The following is an 18,466-nucleotide window of genomic DNA, read 5'->3' on the forward strand; positions in this document are numbered from 1 at the left end:
AACCCAGGAGACTACCCAGAAGTCTTTGTGTCCCCCTTTCCGGGGGACGACTGGAGAATTTGCCCCGAATCTTTCCCGGGAGATGGCAGAAAGCACACTGATGCCAGGGATATTTCTTAAAGAAATAATGGGATGGGGGCTGTCTTGACATCATATACCCCTAACATTATTTGATCCCCCATGAGGACCAGAGCATTCCCATGGCAAGCAAAAGGAAATCTGCATTCTTTTAGGCGTAGTTTTGGCATATGGTTTTCACAATTGAGCTAAATCCCAATTTCCCGTCACTTGCCATGCTGAATGGCAGCACTATTCGGACTCTGGGTCAGCCAACAACCAGGAAACCGTTCTGAATTTAGACATTTCTGAAAACTAAACACCCAATGGAGTCCAGGTTGGCGCGACTTGCATGGCTCCCACTAAGTTTTCTTACTCAGAATGCCATGGAAACCCAAACTTTGGGTAAAATCACCTATTTCCCTGACATTTCTTTGAGAGAAACTTCCGGGATATGTAGTGTTCCACAAGTTCCTATCACCATGCGTTTCCACACTTCTCCTGATAAAAATGGTACCCTCACTTCTCTAAGCAATCATAACAGGAGCGGATCAAACCAGAGACCATGCACTTTGCATGGTCTCTAATTTGATCCATTCCTGTCACAGGTGCTAAATGTATCTGGTTGGCGGTTAAGCTCAGTGCTAGTCTCAGCCACAATGCAGCTATGGTATGCAAGGAAGACCTGGCCTGGATTCAGTCATATGAGGGCAAAAATGTGCTCCCATTTCAGATTATTAAAGTCTTGTCAAAGTCTATCTGAAGGACTGCTAGTACCAGGCCATGGTTATAGTGCTGTTAGTCGTGATATACATTGACTTTTGTGACATCACATATATTATAGCTTCAACATAAATGAAATTGTCGCAGCAGTTGACTGGACACTCAGGTTTACGCACTGTGGTTATGTCCACCTCAATGGAGTTTTGCGGTATCTCACCCAATTCCCTTGCAGCTGTGTGCGTGGTCAATAGATATGGTCCAGTGTGCTGGAGTGTAACTTTACTAATTCTACGGAGAATCCATTAGTTCCCAGGGCTTTCTATGAGGACATTTGACCAATAGCGCCAGTCACCTTTTTCCTCGGTAATGGGGTAGTCAATAGGGTCGCTCGTCATGTCAGTGAGGCTCTTCAGTTAAAGATCTGCTACGGAGGCCTCAGGGTAACACTATTTGAGAGCGCCCTCCCTGCTAGAACTCAGTGCTGCTGCTGGGTCTGTTACTCTCTGCCCTTCCGTATTTCAGGTGTATACGAAATGGTGTATATTTTCCTTTTTAGTCCCCAGTCCGTAGAATAAGTTTACAGTTTTATCATCTTGGTCGTAAAACTGGCTTTGGGCAATAACCACAGATTTTGGCCTCTTCTGTGAGAAGCTGTCGATACTGCAATTTGCCATTCTTAATATCAAGCAGTGGCGTTGCTGTCTGTATAGTCCCTCCACGTTAAGGAGTACCAACTCTGCAGCACAGATTTCCTCCTGCTTGCCATGCTTTATTTTCAAGATGTAGTCTACAGCCCTGCCTCTCACTACGGATTAAAATGCTTTCCATAATATTGCTGGGGAATCAATGGAACCTTTGTTAAGTCAATGGAATTTCTCGGTTTCTTTTTGTAGGGCCATCCTAAGACTAGTGTTGCTAAGACTAGTGTTTTTTTAACCCCAAGCATTAAGTCGTTACATGTTGGTTTGCTGAGCCTTGCCTCCCCTCCCTCTAGTCCTTAGCCAATTGGGGTGTACTTTGAGAGCCCTGTGGCTAAAATGTCTACCTCGGTTACCATTCTCACATTCGATAAAAAAAATTAAAACAAATAGAACTTAGAAATGGATCTGTGCACTCTTGAAAAAAAGGCGTATTATTGGTTGTAGGCATGGCAGTGCTGCCATGCATAATGTAAGCTACATGCCGTCACAAAGCAGCTGCAACAAAGTCCTCCATTGGAGTCTAGTGTGCCATGTCTGTTATTAATGGGTTATATCACTCAATTGAAGTTTACCCCACTGTGATCTCTGCAGGAGGCTGTTGGATCAATGATCAGGCTCTACCTCAAAACAAGCACACCAACCATCTGAGAGAGTACGCCACTGGCTCTAGGAAGGCTTCGGGATGATTGCCCTTCACACCCTCTGCGAAGCCCACGCATTTTAGACTGATGTGGCAGGCTCGTCCCGCTGCATCCTCTACTTCATCTATTTAGAAGATACAGACTTGTTGGCTTGCACCTCCTTAACCACTTCAAGTTTGGATATTCAGTCCTGAGCTTCATTGACTCGATTCACCGTATTCTTCGATCCTGGTGGGGGAGCACCACACCCATGCCCACTTCCCTAATATTGATCTATGGAGATGAGCATGAGAACTGGATCATCAGTGAATGAATTCTGCAGAGACTGATGAGTCAAGGTGGCTTGCGCCTGCATTGTTGTGACACAGCCAAACCCGGGGTCCATCGGTGCTATGCCATCTAACTTCGCAAATGTATCCATTTGACCTTGCTTCAGGATGAGGCTGGGTTTATCTTTATTCAAACACTCAGAAAGGGGGTGGGAGAGGAATGTAATTGATCCACCATACATCCTGCCAGATACAATAACCAAACAACGCAGTGTAAATTCCCTTGGGGTGTAGTGCAGAAAATTGTGTTCTACCTAAATTCATGGAGGTCTTACTTTTAGATAACAAGGACCCTCACCCACTAAGAATGAGTGCTTCATCCTCTGGTCCTGCTCCTCGTTGAATGAATGAATGAATATAAACTTTATTCGGATTGTTTACGATCCATAAAAGCATTACAATTACAATTTAAAAAGTCTTTCAAGGAGATCTAGTTTTAAAAGTTAAAAAAGCAGAAAATAAATTACGGTACTGTTTAAAGGTTTTTCCGATGTCTATAAATACATTTCAGAAAATTAAGGACATGATAACATGTGGCTTCGGTGTCCAAAAGCTGCAAACTTAACATGGCTGCTCTGCATTGTCTGAGACCCCAGGATTTTAAAAGGGTCAGTAGCCAGAGTTTACGGTGTTCCTGATAAAATTTACAAAATAGGACTGTGTGAATAGAAGATTGACTTGATGTCCCATCACATGGGCATGGGGGTGGATTTAAATCCCACACATTTGGCGTTGGAAAGGCCACCAGTTTATGAAATATGTTCAATCTAAATCTTATCAGGAGAAAACGTTCAAAGGTGCCAATGTCAAGTTTTAAATACGGCTGCATTGAAAGAGTAGCTTGGACCAGCGTAGCATGCTGCACCGACTGTTTTCCAGCTTCTGCCTGAAGTCTCATATTTGTCAGATGGTCCAACGCTCGCTTCTTTAAATTGTCGTTTGTGATTTCCCCGAGTTTTTCGGGATTACAATAATATTTTTCCAGTCCGAGATCGCCAAGAAAGGTCCGGATATAGGCCAGCCATTTGATTTTAAAAGCATAGTGCAGAGACATTGCATCCGCCAGTATTGTTTTTGTGACGTCGTTTGTGTCTGCCACCCAAATTCGTCGCCAGAGTAGAAGAGGTTGGATTTTGGCAAGATCTTCAATATATGATGCCCCTAATTCTAAGTGGCAGGCGTAAACGGAAGATGTTTTGGGGGCAGACAGGATAAATCTGAAGAACTTATTTTCTGCAGTTTGCAGAGAAGTAACGTCCGTGTATCCCCATAGTCCTGCTCCATATAGGGCTGTAGATTGGCACTTGGCTCTATATATGGTTAGCAGTTCTCTGGGTGGACGTTTTCCTAATTTTTGAGAAAACGACATCAAAGCTGCTAGAGCTCTTTTAAAACAATGCTTTCTAGCTTCTATTGCTGGTTTCCAGGAAAGTTTATTGTCTATCGTGACCCCCAGATAACAATAATCGTTTGTTGAGGCAATTTTTTGGCTGTCGAGGTAGATGGATGTTTGCTGTTTTTTCCCGACCCCAGCCTTCATTACGAAAGTTTTTTTCACATTTATGTGGAGGTCAAGAGTTTTCATATACCGGGAATATCTGTTTAGGGACCTTTGGAGTTCACGGGGAGTTTGTGCAAGGAGGACGGCGTCATCCGCATACAGCAGGGCGGGGATCGGGCGATGATTGGCCCTTGGGAGGTCACAGGCACCCTTTAGTAACTCAACCTCCAAGTTGTTGGTGTAGAGGGAGAAAAGAAAGGGTGCCAGGACGCATCCCTGTCTGACCCCCCGCTCTACTGTGAAAGTCTCCGTCAGTTCTCCCTTTGTCCCGAAGCGAACTCTTGCGGATGGATTGGAGTAGAGTTCCCTTAAAAAGTTCAAAAGTGGTTGGTCTACCCCGATCTGAGCTAGAAGGGACCACAATTTTGTGTGGGAGACGCAGTCAAAGGCCGCGGACAGATCTACGTAAGTCATATAAAGTTTTGCCTTCTTTGCGTGCACATATTTTCCGACAATTATTGATAGATTTAAGGCTTGCTCGACCGTGCCTAATCCTTTTCTGAATCCGAATTGGAGATCGGATAGGATACCTTTTTCTTCCGCCCAGTCCTGTAATCTTTCTAGTATCACTCTTCCTGCTATTTTCCCCAGTGAGTCCAACAGGGAGATTGGGCGATAGCAGGCGGGGTCCATACGATTACCTTTTTTAAAAATCGGGACCATTATAGATTTGGTCCAGGACTCTAAAATTCCTACTTTTGCCGTGGCGCTACAAACCCTTGTTAAAATTGGTGCCCAGAGGTCTATCTGGTATTTAAAAAAGTCTGCTGGGACGCCGTCCGGCCCTGGAGCCTTGCCTTTTTTGGTGGAGTTCAATGCCGCAAGAATTTCAGAAATTTCGAATTTAATATCTATTGGGTAAGGTGGGAGTATTTTTTCTCCTACTTCTAGCTCTAGATCGTAAGTTGGTTTTTGGAAGATGCTAGTGAAGTGTGATACCCAGGTTGCAGCATCTATGGCGACTTCGATTTTTGGGCCCGATTCGGCCGCCAGGAAAGGGGTTCTGATGATTCTCCAGAAGGCTGTTGAATTTTTTTCTTGAGCACTAGTATGGAGTTCGTGCCACAGCGCTTGCTTCAGTTCCTCTTTCCTCTTTTTCCTTATTTTTAGGTATTCGCTCCTGAGAATGGCTATTGCACTGAAGTCCCTATCATTTTTATTTAAGGCTAATTTTAGTCTTGTATGTGCCTTGGTGCACTCTTGATTGAACCATCCTGTGGTCCGCGATGAGTCAGTTTTTTGTTTTCTTGTAAGTAACAATTTTATTTTATCCATGATTTTGGCGAAGTTAGTTAAAAGCTCCATGTCGTTAGTATCTGGGTCCAAACAGGTTTCAATTTGTGGGTGAACTGACCTTATTAATTCTTTAGTGAGTTCTTCAGGGTTGATCCTCACCCACTTTGTAGTATACCCATTTAGTTTGTCCACGTTGATGTTTTCCTGGGTCAGGGCATTTGCTATTATTGCTGGGGAGCATTTTTGATGAATTAATAAGACTTTCAGAGTTAGTATTGCGTGGTCACTCTGCGAGTTCGGTAGCACTTCGAAGTTCTTTACTCTTGTTTGCAGAGAGGCTGATATGATTATAAAGTCTACCGTGGTTTGATGACCTCGTCCTATGTAGGTAGGTGCAAGTGAGTTTTCCCCATGTTCCGAGGTGTTTACTATCTGGAGATCCAGATCGGATAGGAGATCATTCATTTGCCTTCCCATTTTGGTGTGCGAAAAATGTGTGAGTAAGAGGCCATCTTCTGTTACCATGCCTGGGCATTTACTTCTTGGTTGGGTACAGGCGTGAAGATTAAAATCGCCTGCCCATACTATTGATGCCGGGCCTCCTACTCCTTGCTGCATTATAAGGGTGGTTAATGTTCCGTGGAGATTGGCCAAAACTCTCTCTAAGTCCAGTTCCCCCAGATTATTATAAAAGTTAATAATGATCATCGTCTCTCTTTTCTGAAAATAAAGACCTAGGATCTGCAGGTTTGGTGTCAATTCAATAACCTTTATTCTAACATTTTGAATAGTGTTAGCTAGGTAAATACACAGACCTCCCTTTGGTCTACCTAGGTGTCCCGACTGCGCGAGGGATGAGTACGTCTTGAACCCCTGCAGGTGATATTCTTGTAGTGACCATGTCTCCTGTATACATAGTGCTTGGTGATTGAGCGTATGATGCAGGATTGTCCCATCCTCTATTTTTGTCCTTAAACCAGCAATGTTCCATGAAATCAGGCTCAGGTTTGCTGAGCTGTCATCTGAGCTTTGTGTTCTTTTTAGTTTCACGGGGGCAGGTGGAATCTCTCGGTCTGGAGAGACTGATGGGAGATCAATGGTTTCCGTGCGGTCTGTATGGTTTTGGGAATATGCCTGTAATTGTGGTGGTCAATCGACGCCGTCCAGGGGACTATATCTGTTTGTTAAGTGGAGGCCGTTCCAACTGTCCCAGCGGGTAGGGTCGTTGTTCTTTAACCGATGGTCCTGTCCACTCCATTCATTCATGTCTCTATCTTGGCGATTTGGACCTAGTGATTTGAATGGGGGAAGCCATCCTTGCCGCGGCTGTTGCCATAAGTGGTTGTTATAGTGCGTAGATTGCTGAGGTTGCCACCATTGTTGGGTATTATGATGTGACCATGGAGGTGGGTTTACCGGGGGTGGGGTAACAAAAGGAGTGGTTTGGGGAAATGCAGCAGGTGGATGCCACTGAAAGGCTGGATACTGTAAGTTATGCAGGGGTCTAAACCTCTCTGAGTGGTGTTGGGGGTGGTAGATATTGTGGTCAGAGGGGTTTATAAAGTTGGGGTTTATTGGGTGTGCGAACGAGGAGAAATTTTGCCTTGTGGATGGAGGTAGGAAGTAAGAGAGAGGAAAGGGGTTTATTTGTGTGGCAGGTCCTCTATTGGACGAGTTACAAATGTAGTTTGCTGCCCCTATCTCCCTGAATTTGATACTGATGACATCCCCCGTGATTGTCTTCGTGCTTCTACCAACCCAATCTCCTCTACGTGCAGAGAAGATGTCGCCCCTGATGTGGGCGGGTAGTGGTCTGTGGATGTGGAGCCATTGGGCACATTTATTCCTCAGCTCTGCGAAGGTTTCTTTTACGCCCTCCTTCAGTGGGGGAACTGCTGTTAACACCACCACGAAGGGAGAAGCTTCCGGGGGTAAGTTGATTATTTTGGGCCGAGGTTGCTTGGTCTTCAGATCTGGTGGATTTTCTTGGGAGGGGGTCTCTGCTGTGATGGTGAGATTTCCTTTCGTTTGCCTGTTATTTGTTTTTGATTTTGCTTGAGCTTCTGGGCCTGTTTGGGTAGTGGTCGAAAGATCTACCGCGCCCAGGGTGTTTTTGGGGACATCCAGATTGGTCGCTTTTTTGTCTAGTGGATGAGGTACTGCCGCTTTTTTGGTTAGTGATAAGTTAGTCTTGTTTATTGTGCTGGTTACTTGTTTAGTGTTGGATGGTTTTTTTTGGGGTATTTCCTGTATGCCCTGCGTTGGGGCGAAACCATTCCTGCTTGATTTACAACTACATTTGGTGTTGATTAATGACGTGAGTCTGTCCAATTTTGAAATGAGTGGTTTAATCTGCGCTGTAATTTTTGCCTCAAGGTCGGATTTTAAGTCCATAACCATATTTTCCACCCAGCAGGGTATACCTGCCGAGGTATTAGGGGTTGGTGTAGTCAAATTATGGTTCTTTCCTTTTGTCTTTGGTTTTTCCTTGCTGGTTGGCATTGCCATGAGATTGGTGGAGACGATTTCCCTTATTTTTGTTGTATCTCGGATCGTTTCTGGGTCAGGTGGTACAGGATTATTAGCGTCACTCTGGTCTAATTTCTCGACCGATGTTTGGCAGGCTTCTAGGTCTGGGGTTGCATCGAGATCGACGTATGATAAATCAGAGTCCGATTGGGTTACGGACAAATCGACAGAATTTGGAACAGTCAGCGTTGGAGCGGTATTTGTTGGTAGTGGCAATGAGCAGTTGTTGGCTACCGGGTGAACGGGGGAATTTGCAGTTGCAAGTGAACCGAGCGATGATCGTTTTGCCTGCATGAGGTCCAAGGAGACTCTTTTCTCCAGTAAGATGATGCTTTTGTCAATGGTATCATTGACCCTGGATATAAAGAGATCTATTGGGCCGGTTACTTGTGTGACCAGAGCCACTTTCTTAGTAGCGCTTCTTGTTTTGGGACGCATCTTAAGTCCCAAAAATGTGCGTTTGGCTTCAAGAGGGGCTAGGGGGATCGTCGTAGGGCTCAGGGTGACAGGGCCGTGGCCGTCCTCTAACGGCCCTGTCTTTGCCCTGTCTTTGCCCTGTCTTCGCCCAAGCTGCGTCCCGCGCTGCGGGAGAGGGGTGTTGTTATGTGGGAGGCGTAAAGGGCGGGAGGCGGGCCCAGCAGGGAGAGCGGACCGGAAGCTCTTCCGTGGTCTTGCAGGGACTTCTGGGAAATGAAGTCCCCGCACGCTCGCAGCCCCGCTGGTCCCTCGCGCCCCTTACCGCCTTGCTGTCTTTGTGCTGGATTCCTCGCCTCTGGTCCTCTGGATGGTGCCTCTACCGACACCCACCGACGAAGCGGCACCCGCGGAGCGGGTGCGGCGAGAGGTGGGCTGGGAGGCTGGGAGGCTGGGAGGCTGGTACGCTGGGAGGCTGGTACGCTGTTTGTTCCGTTAAAGTGGAGTCCTTGCCGCTGGGTTGGGCTGCAGCGCTGTCCGGGTCTGAGGGAGGGGGCTGTAGGGGGCCCGGCCGCGGTTAGAGGGGTCACCGGCCTGTATCCCTCCTTTGTGGCTCTGACTGCAGCCTGCCTGCTCCGGTCACTTCCTCCCGTTTGAGATTACAGTTGTCAGGGAAAGTAAGGTCCGAGGTACCTAGGGCGACGATCGGGTCCGCTTGTTCAGCCTTAGCCCTAGTCTGCCTTCTTAAACCATTCAACGCCCCTCAGGAGCTGATTGAGATCAGTCACATCCCCAGGTACGCTCTCCGGGGTGCGGGTATCGGCGGTAATGAACTACCTGAGCAAACACTGCAGGCGGAAGAGCCTGTTGTGTTCCGCTTGATAACCGGAAGCACTGACAAGCCTCGTTGAGCAAGTCCCAACAGGCTTGAAAGATGGAGCGCTTAGTGGATGGGTTGCCTAGGCGATATGTAGAAAGGGCTTGTAAGAGGTGACTGAGGATCACCTGGAGATAAACAGTAGTTTATTTATAACTTTTTTGCTACCTTCGCCAAGGTTAAAAAGTTGAGTCTGACATGATGAAATAAAGTAGTCCTATGTTCTCCGTACTGGTCAATGAGTTTCTGCCTAGTGTTGCCTCTATAGGTCGGTAGCATTTGTTAGCTCAAAGGAGTAATATGTAAGCCTCAATCAAAATCTTGTCCTTAATCTAGATGTGTGTAAAGTTTTGAAAAATAGAGAGAAAAAAGTGTACAAATGACAAACTACAGTGAGAAAGACAATAGAGAGCGTTTATACTAAACTGTTTGTTGCATCGCCTCTATAGACCCTAGTGGTCTGTAGTTCATGCATCATGAGGAGCAAGGGCCTGGTGAAATCCTAACAGTCAGACAGTCGTTACAGGTTACACAGGCAAGTAACCCCTGAATTGCAGGCTCATGACCTCAGAAGGGTTTATCTTTAGCCATGGCATCTCAAGGGTTTGGCCTTTCACCATTCAATCCCACCACTTTGTAGAGCGACTGCATCTCTAAAACGGATTGTATGCCTACCATGCTGAAAATGCCCAACAGCCTCTTGTACGTCCCTCATCTAGAGACCTAGCACATGTCCAGTAATGGATGTAACTACTATACAGCCCTTACACGTGTCCGGTTACGTAGAGGTCAAACACATACACACCCCATCTTAGGTTAACGCTGCTGATCTGCTTTTTTTTATTTTTTACACAATACTAGGCAGACCCTACTACTCACAGTGAAGCCATGATGGGCAAGGATCCTGCATCTCAGACCTCACTGGGTAAGGTCTCTGCCAAGCTACTTTCGGACCACAATGAGTGGGCTGGCATACCTCTAACCTTGAAAGGCACTTAACACTTGGCATCCACTTCTCAAAGGCCCCATGTTGGGTGACTCTCCCCATGCTTCTGCCAAACAAGTCGATGGAGGCATTCCCACAGCTGTCAAATGCAGATTGGGTTTGGCACAGGTCTTACCTTTATGTTCAGCTGCTGCCGTGGACTCTGATCGCATAGCGGCACCGACAAACACCCCGTGACGCCAGCTGAACGACTCGTACACCAAAGGCACTCCTAGAAGTGAAAGATGGCAGAGGTCACAACACCGTAAAGAAACTGATGGGGTTTCAAGGGGTAAGGCGGGAGGCCTGAGAGTTAGGCGGTGACCTTTAAGTGGTACCTCACAGCAAACCTCGAAGCTACTGCTCCACAATAAAAATGCCACTGTCAGATATGCTGCGTTTAATAACTGGGCTACATTGAGTTTCAAGCATGTGCAGAACAAGATGAAGTCATCACAGACTGAAACTGATCATGGGACCTGCTGAATGTTTCCCAGATACCCAAATAGTGCCCCAGGTGTTTTCACTACTTAAGGCATTTCCAAAAGCAAGATTCAACAGGTCCTGAGGCTCCAGGGTGGACTTCCCTGAGATTCACAGGGATCATTTTAAGCAGCAAGGTAAGGGGACCCACAACATGACTTGGAATACAAATAATGGAAAGATTACTTCTGCAGTTTAGATGAGGTCATAACCTGATTCATGTGCGATGTGACATGGGAGACAGAGACAATGGAGGGAGGGCCATGTTAAATAAGTGGTGCGCCTCAAGATAACCAGCTCACCACAAATCCCATTTATAAAACCATAATTGGAAGATTGTGGGCAAAGATATGGGGGTGGGGCTTGCATGTGGGAAGTAAAGATCCACCCCACATGGGTATTCACTGAGGGGAAAAGCTACTGAAGTAAACAGCCAAGTATTGAGAGTGAGAGCCAAGTGATGAGAGAGGCTATGAGCAGTAAATACCTGCCCCCATGGAGCTATGTATGGGTGAATGGCTGTGGATATTAAATAACCAGCCCTGCGGGCTAATAATTGTGGTGACTGTCTACAGGTAATAAATTCCCACTCCTCAGTAGTGGCTCCTGGTGGGAGTGCTGCGGGGTGGTGAGGCGGGACGGGGGAGGGGCAGGGTAGGGGGTAGTAAACCACGGAATACGGCCAAATTGAGGTAAGTACATAAATAGATAAAACTAATTACATTACGCACATTTGGCGTTGCGGCGTGCGCAATGTGATTTGTTTTATTTATTTATTAATGTACTTACCTCCGTTCGGCCGTATTCTGTGGTTTTCTACCCCCTCCGCCCCGCCTCACCGCTCCGCAGCACTCCCACCAGGAGCCGCTACTGCCACTCCTGGGTGGTAATAATGGAGCTGAAATGCTGTGGGCTGTGCATTCTAATCCCGAAGGATGTATAATGGTGATATAAATGATGGGAAAAGCAATAGGAAGAATATACCCTCTAAGATTTTAATGGACATTTAAAAAACGCCATGACCCCGCATTTTATTGAATAATAGTATGCACTGAAAAGAAACACTGGAGGTGAAAACTATCTTCTATAAACACCCCCTGAGGAAGATCGTAATGGAGGTGAAGACCTAGGAGCAGTAAATCCCAAGGCCTGGTGTATAAATGGAGGTGAAAGTTTCCAGGGGAGAGGAGTTGGCCTAACGGCTAGGGCGGTCGACCTCGAATCTGGGGAACTGGGTTCGAGTCTCGGCAATGACGCTGAACACCCTGTGATTCTGGGCGAATCACTTAATCTCCCTTTGCCTAACAAAAATGTAATGCAATTGGTGCTCATGTAGAGTGCTTCGATACCCGATTCGGGTCAAGTTCGGGCTATATAAAACTCTGTAAAGTAAAAATTTTAAAAACAGGCAGTGAAGCCTCAGGCCCAGAGTACAAACGAGGAAAAAGGGAAAAAAAAGGCTAAGATCAATGAAATTCCAAGCCTGGTGTTAGCAATGGTGGCTATATATTTCTCAACAACTTTCATGTATTTCGGGTTATGAGCAATGGTGAATGCCTATGGGCGTCAAATACCCACCATGCGTATATGAAGCAAGATGGGGAAAACCCTATGAAATGTACTATTTCACTGATAAAGATCACCCTACCTCCTCCACCAGCAGTGCTCCATCACCTTTCATCAGCAGCTGATGGCATCACTAGCCCCCCTCTCTCATGTATACCACTAACTGGACTTACCTTTGGGTCTCCGGCCCCCAAAGATGATTGCTTCAATGGGCACTCCTTCTGGCGACTCCCAGGCTTCATCAATGATGGGGCATTGCCCTGCGGGAGCACAGAAACGGGAGTTTGGGTGGGCACATGGCTCCTTGTCACCTGGAAAACAGAAGGGAACAGATTGAGGGTTAATATAAATAAACAAAAATGTATTAAAAAAAGGGGGGGGGGGGGAGAAGAAGACATCAAGCATCCCTGAGACTATGTGACGATAACACTCCGCCCCCTCCACCTTGCAAGTAGAATGGTCTCCATGACCAACAAGCATTGGCATAGCCAATAGGTCTCGCATTTGGGACCTTATAAGTGTTTAGCCATGCAACAGTTGGTGTTGTTGCACCAAGGATATTGTGCTGCATAACTAAATACTTACAAAGGTCCCAAAAACGAGACCTATTGGCTATGCCAATGCGTGTTCATTTTTGAGATTTTGTGCGGTCCACGGTGTCTGCTAAAGTTTCATGTCGCCCAGGAGTGTGAAAGGTGGCTCGGTGACAGGGAGAGTGGATGAGGGCGTGTAACAAATGATCCTTTAGAGTGCAGATTGGATCTGACAGTCCAAGGAACTCCCCCTCAAAGGAGCTTTTTTTTTTTTAGCAGAGTTTTATATAGCGCAAACTTGACCCAAATCCAATCAGGTATCAGAGTGCTTTACATAGCACCGGTTACGTTACATGAGGACACACATTCATTTTGGTTAGGCACAGGGAGATTAAGTGATTTGCCCAGAATCACAGGATGTTCAGCGTCGTTACCGAGGCTCGAACCCAGTTCCCCAGGTCCACACAGACTACATGCATTTACACAAATTTGCTTATTTAGGTCTTTCTCGGAAAAGGATCATGACGGACCTGCACACATATACCGGCTGTTTTGCCATGGGTACTGCGCAAGCGCTGTGCCGGCGAAACCTGACAACACAGATGGCTTGTGCAATAGGATCCTGTAATTTCCCTTTCTTAGAAGGGTTACTCGCAATCGGTGATTATCTGGCAAATGAGGTTCAGCGTTCCCTGAAGCACTAAACCTCGAACCGGACTGCTTTGATATGTTTTAGAGAAAACCCGGTAATTCTGGCTCCTTTGGAATGTTATTTCCAGGAAGTACGAAGCCCCCGCCAAGAGACCTTTATATGTATTGTGCGTTTAAAAAAGTATAAATCAGTCAAATCATAACAAAACTCCCTCTATAGCACAGTTCTTCAAACTGTGGGGCGCGCCCCCCTGGGGGGGCGTGGATGGGTTCCCAGGGGGGCGCGAAGGCCTCTGCAAGCACATGTAAATGAAGACGCCTGGAAGTGCAGCGATGTTTATTCGCTGCATTTCCAGGCTGTCTTCATTTACTCCGAAGCCCTAAGAGTGCCGTGGGGCAAGAGGTCAGTGAGTGTGCTGCTGGGGGCTCACTGGGCAGTGTCTGGAGTCTTATTAAGACTCCAGCACGCCCACGTTTTTCACCGGTCTTTAAAGACCATTTGCATACCTTAGGAAACAGGTTATGGAGGCTGTTTTGTTTTTCTTTTTCCAGTAACCCCTGGGTCCCGGCTCTGCCTATTCCTCCTTAAATTTGTATTTTACATATACTGCTGTAGTGTGAAAATGCATTTCATGAAAATTAATATAAAAAAAGGGTTGCCAATAGAAAAAATACCAGCCATGTATGTTTAAAGAGCCTGCAAAGACCTTGCTTTGACACTAAATAGGTTCTTAAATAAAAAAGTAGGTATTCATTTGTAATTTGACTCTGTCTGTTCCTTTTATTTTCAGTCATGAAACATTCAGGCAGCCCTAGAACACATTTAAAAGTGCTTTATATTTGCTTTTCCCAGTATGCACAGATAAAGTGCTGAAAATAGGGCTTTAGGTGACTGTTTATTTGTGTACCTTCTGCAACATCAGAATAATGAGCTGGCAACCCTAATCATAAGACTGGAAGTTTGTTGCAGGATCAGCACATTATTTATTTCCTTCACCCTCGATTCCCTGATTTAATTCCATAGTAGCAATAGTTTAACTTGTATCTGAAACCCTACGCCCGCCAATAACATGCTGATTAACTTCAAGTGTCTGGGAATTCAACCTGCATTCGGACAACTCACTCCTCATTCTCACCCTGCACTCACAGCGCATAGTTATGGTTTTCCCGCATTTGCCACACAATCCATCATCTGCTGTATAATTTGCAGATTAAAAAATGCAGCAACACGTTACCTCATAGTGGAAGGCCCTTTCTAAATGTTGACTGGTCACCTTTCTGTTGCTTACTGCTATATGTGGGTGTTAATGTGGTACTTATGAGGGGCAATAAAGGCCAGGACAATGTTAACAAGTGTAAAAGTAGCAAAATAGTGCAGTAATGCCATCACAAAATATGCAGCATAATTTGCCTTTGCTTGCTGCAGAATTTAGTCAACCATGCTGCATGTTTTGGTCTTCTCCTGCCGCATAATTCCAATGGCCCTGTATATAGTGCTATGAGGTCCCAGCCTGTGGCAGAAAGCACTGTGAACATGCAAGTCATTATTTTAAAACAGTATTTACATACTCTAAGCTAGGCAGCGGCAACATGATGCAGTGATTGAGATAAAACAAGTTCTTACAAAACATACTTTTTAGTAATAAGTAATCAAACTGTATCAAATGCAGACATTTTTGTAAGTGTCTCCACTATTCCAGATTCCAGCTGATAACTCCTTTACATTACATCTTAAAAAGAATAGATCTTTGCCACCATAAAGCTTTAAGCAGATCCACTGGAATTATTCAGCAGAAGAGGACAACATTATGCGGCAGGGTTGACTAAATTATGCAGCAAGAAAAGGTAAATTATGCGGCACAATGCGCCACATTTTGTGGTTAATATTACTTCATTATTTTGTCATTTTAACTCACGGTAACACTGTCAGGGGAAATATTTCACCTCATTAGTACCAGTGTAGCACCCAAATACAGCAGTAAGCAACCACAAGATTACCAGTCAATCTTTGCAAAGGGCCTTCCACTGCTCCGGAACACTTTGTCACGCTTTAAGTAACTTTTGTTCCGTTTGAGCTAGAATCAAGTTTTTTTTGTTGAAATCTGCAGAGTATGTAGCACATGCAATACACTGATAATTATGTGGAAAACGCTGCTGCAGAAACTCATAATTCCATGGTTTCTTTTTTAACTTTCTGCACTACCACCCGCACTTCAATTTCAGGCAGAGGCATCTCAAAGTCAGTATTAACCATTCAGGGGCAGTTTTTTTGTGAAAGCTGAGTCCATGGGGTGGCAGGTAGAAGGCCAGCAGGGTGCATTCAGATGCAGAGCCCTAATCCTCTCGACCCCTGGGGCCTCACAGTAATGGTCTAGGAGACAGAGGAAAGGAGCGAGATTCATAGATATTGTCAAACAGAAGGCCCAGAATAGGGAGCACTGTATGCGGACTCATTTTTATGTTTACAAATGGTCTGAGACCACTTCTTCAGCGAGATACCCCAAAGAAGGGGACAATATAAGTGTTTTTGTTTTTTTAAAAGGGACATTCATTAGTGAAGCTGGTACTGCTGCCAAGTGTGTAAGTGGCCACTGCTGGTTATCATAAAGGAGCAGATGCAGCAGGACTGGGGCCCATGGATTTTGGGGGGCCCACTGCATCACAATTATGACCGTCTACCTTTAAAAAAAGGGGCATCAGAGCTTATTGTCCTTTCAAGCATTAGGACAGAGGTGATGATCCATCATGGAGGGGAAGAGGTAAAAAAAGCAAAGGAGATAGCCTGCTACTCAGGACTGCAGTTATTATTAATGCAGCAGGTATAGTTGCATTGGGGTCAAACAGTGTGAGGGGCTCACAACACCCCAATTATGGGTAGCAGTTTGTTTGGGATATCTGTTTTTGTTTGATGCATTTGCTGTTTTATAAGTCTCCTATTTGGTGCAGTTCATAAGCTATAGAAAAAGTATTCCTGAAATCATCTTATAAGCCTCGCTTCCTGCACGCAGCCATGTCCCTCCCGCTCCCCCAATCCTGGTCATGAAGTTTTGGAGGGGGGCCTGACCTCAAAACATTTTGCTTAGGGGGGGCTCAGAGTTAAAAAGTTTGAAGACCTCTGCTCTATAGCCATGCATCATTTCCTGGATAGATGTCATTCTCACGTTTTCATTTTGTTTGCATCACGGCCATTTTGCATATTTTGTCTCCTGCTACTTGTCTAACATTTTATGCATTTAAAAAATGTTTAATGCTTGAATACTGGTTGCATTGTCCCCCCGGAGCTTTTGGTGTCAACACAACAAGTGTGGCACACCTGGGCATACACGTCATCAATTCAGTCATTGATTAAAAATTAAACATTAAAGTGCAGGTACTCTGACTCCCAGGATACCTGACTGCAACGCAGAAGTGCAGATACGCTATCATTAAAAGTTTGCTAGTTAAAAATACGGAACTGTGCCTTTCAAATTCAAAAGTGCAGCTACCTAATAACTGTCCATTTAAAGCATGGATTTTCTTGTTAAGGGGCGGACCTCCCTAGTTTAATGAGTCAAAGCCCATTTCGCTCTCGTTTTATTGAAGAAATGCAAACGTCTGTCTGCCTGCTAAATCGCTAAAACATTCCCCCGGTCCGAAACAGAGAGGTCTGAATTGAATCATTCTAATATAAGGCGGATCTCATAATAAAGTTCCTGGCTTGGGAGCCGTGTGCTGACAGTACTCTACGTGCGCATGGGCTGCGGGACGATGACTTGTGAAATGCCTTTGGTTTCTAGGTCATTTCTTTAATTAGAGACCAGTTCAAAAGATGCTCGACCTCTGTGGTTTGTGGCTAGGTGCGAGGTGTGTGAGCCTGAAGGCCACCCTAAAAGAAAGGCTGGCAGCAAGATGAGCAACAGGGCGCGAGGCTTGCAGAACTGAGCCTCACTGTACTGACTGTACAGTATTCTGAGAACTGCTGCTATGAGATCCCCGCCCCTGCACACCTACTGGCTGTACATCCATGAAAATGAATGCGTCCGTCTGTAATGCAGCTGGTGCTCAAGTGAAGCACTCCGATACCTTCAGTTCGCGTTGGCGCTTAGTAAAATGACTTTAAAAAAAAAGAAAGAACAGCAGGAGTGGGAGGAGATAGGAAGCACAAGCAGAGGGAAGGGTAAAGCAGCACGAAGGAGCAAGAGGGCATGGAGACTGTAAGCCCAAAAAAACAAGCAGGAAGTGGGATAAGGGAGGGGGTGGCAAATGGTGAGCACTTTAGCGGCCGCTTTGATGTTCTCAGTGGCCGCGCGGCTCACTGAGAACATCAAAGCGCCCGCGAAAGAGATCAGGCAGGCTGACAAATGGTGCGCGCGCCCGGCGCACATGCACTGTATTTGGAGGCCTGAAAAGCACTAGTCTGCACTTCCAGATCCCCCTTTAACAAAAGCTCTCGCGAGAGCAGCGCTAAAGCGCTGGATCAGACGAGACCTGAAAATGGAACACATGTCCCTTCTTACCCTGCATTATCCACTAGTTTCTGGTGTCATAACTATCACAGGGTTTACTCCCTCTCTCGATGTGCCTCGAACTCAGTTCTCCATGCCTCCCAACTCTACCACTGACCCTCACAGTTCAGCTCCCCGAGCATCACAAATCTCAGCACCCAAGTATACATCTGGCCCAGGCGTCCAGGTGGACACGGGCCCCAGTGAGAACCATTTCATCTCTTCAGAAAAATGCATCAAGTCTCAGATATCCTACGTGCCAGCCGTCAGTGGGCTTCTCCCCCCCATCCTGAGTATAGCAAAGTCACTCCAGCCCAGCCAGAAGTACGTATGCTACTGGTAGTCACAGCACTTCAGTGAAGCCCAAGAAAATGTTGTTTTCTGTATCGTAACCGCTACAGGGACAATTGGTGTTTGGGATTTAACTTTAAACTTGGTCTGAGCATTTCAGCATAGATTACCTCCATGCTGTAAATATATTTTTGATACAGTTTACTAAATCAACGTTTACAAATTAACAGCCACAGTACTTTTGATATAGGTGGAGACACATCATTCAGTAAAGGCTATTAGGGAAACATGAAACTAAAAAGGATATGTCTTAGAAGCAGGTGGGGCAAATCTATCTTTGACTCGTACTAGCCATATCTGTCCCTGTGCAAGCTGTGCAGAGATAGCTCTCTTGCAAGAGTGACA

At 45.7% G+C, this 18,466-nt stretch overlaps 1 protein-coding gene across 3 annotated transcripts in view; it reads right to left on the minus strand.

Moving 5' to 3' along the window:
• Positions 1 to 18,466, minus strand: part of LOC146869511 (phosphoenolpyruvate carboxykinase [GTP], mitochondrial-like) — a 212,844-nt gene that overhangs the window by 94,359 nt on the left and 100,019 nt on the right. For all 3 annotated transcript variants that reach the window (XM_085603450.1, XM_085603442.1, XM_085603459.1), the window contains 2 exons: positions 12,276 to 12,413; positions 10,190 to 10,285 (listed from right to left, as the gene is read on the minus strand). In XM_085603450.1, coding sequence (XP_085459576.1) covers positions 10,190 to 10,285; positions 12,276 to 12,413 — 234 coding nt within the window. The remainder of the gene's footprint in view (positions 1 to 10,189; positions 10,286 to 12,275; positions 12,414 to 18,466) is intronic.

Source organism: Triturus cristatus, chromosome 1_1 (genome assembly GCF_964204655.1).
Source record: "Triturus cristatus chromosome 1_1, aTriCri1.1, whole genome shotgun sequence".
Taxonomy (NCBI): domain Eukaryota; kingdom Metazoa; phylum Chordata; class Amphibia; order Caudata; family Salamandridae; genus Triturus; species Triturus cristatus.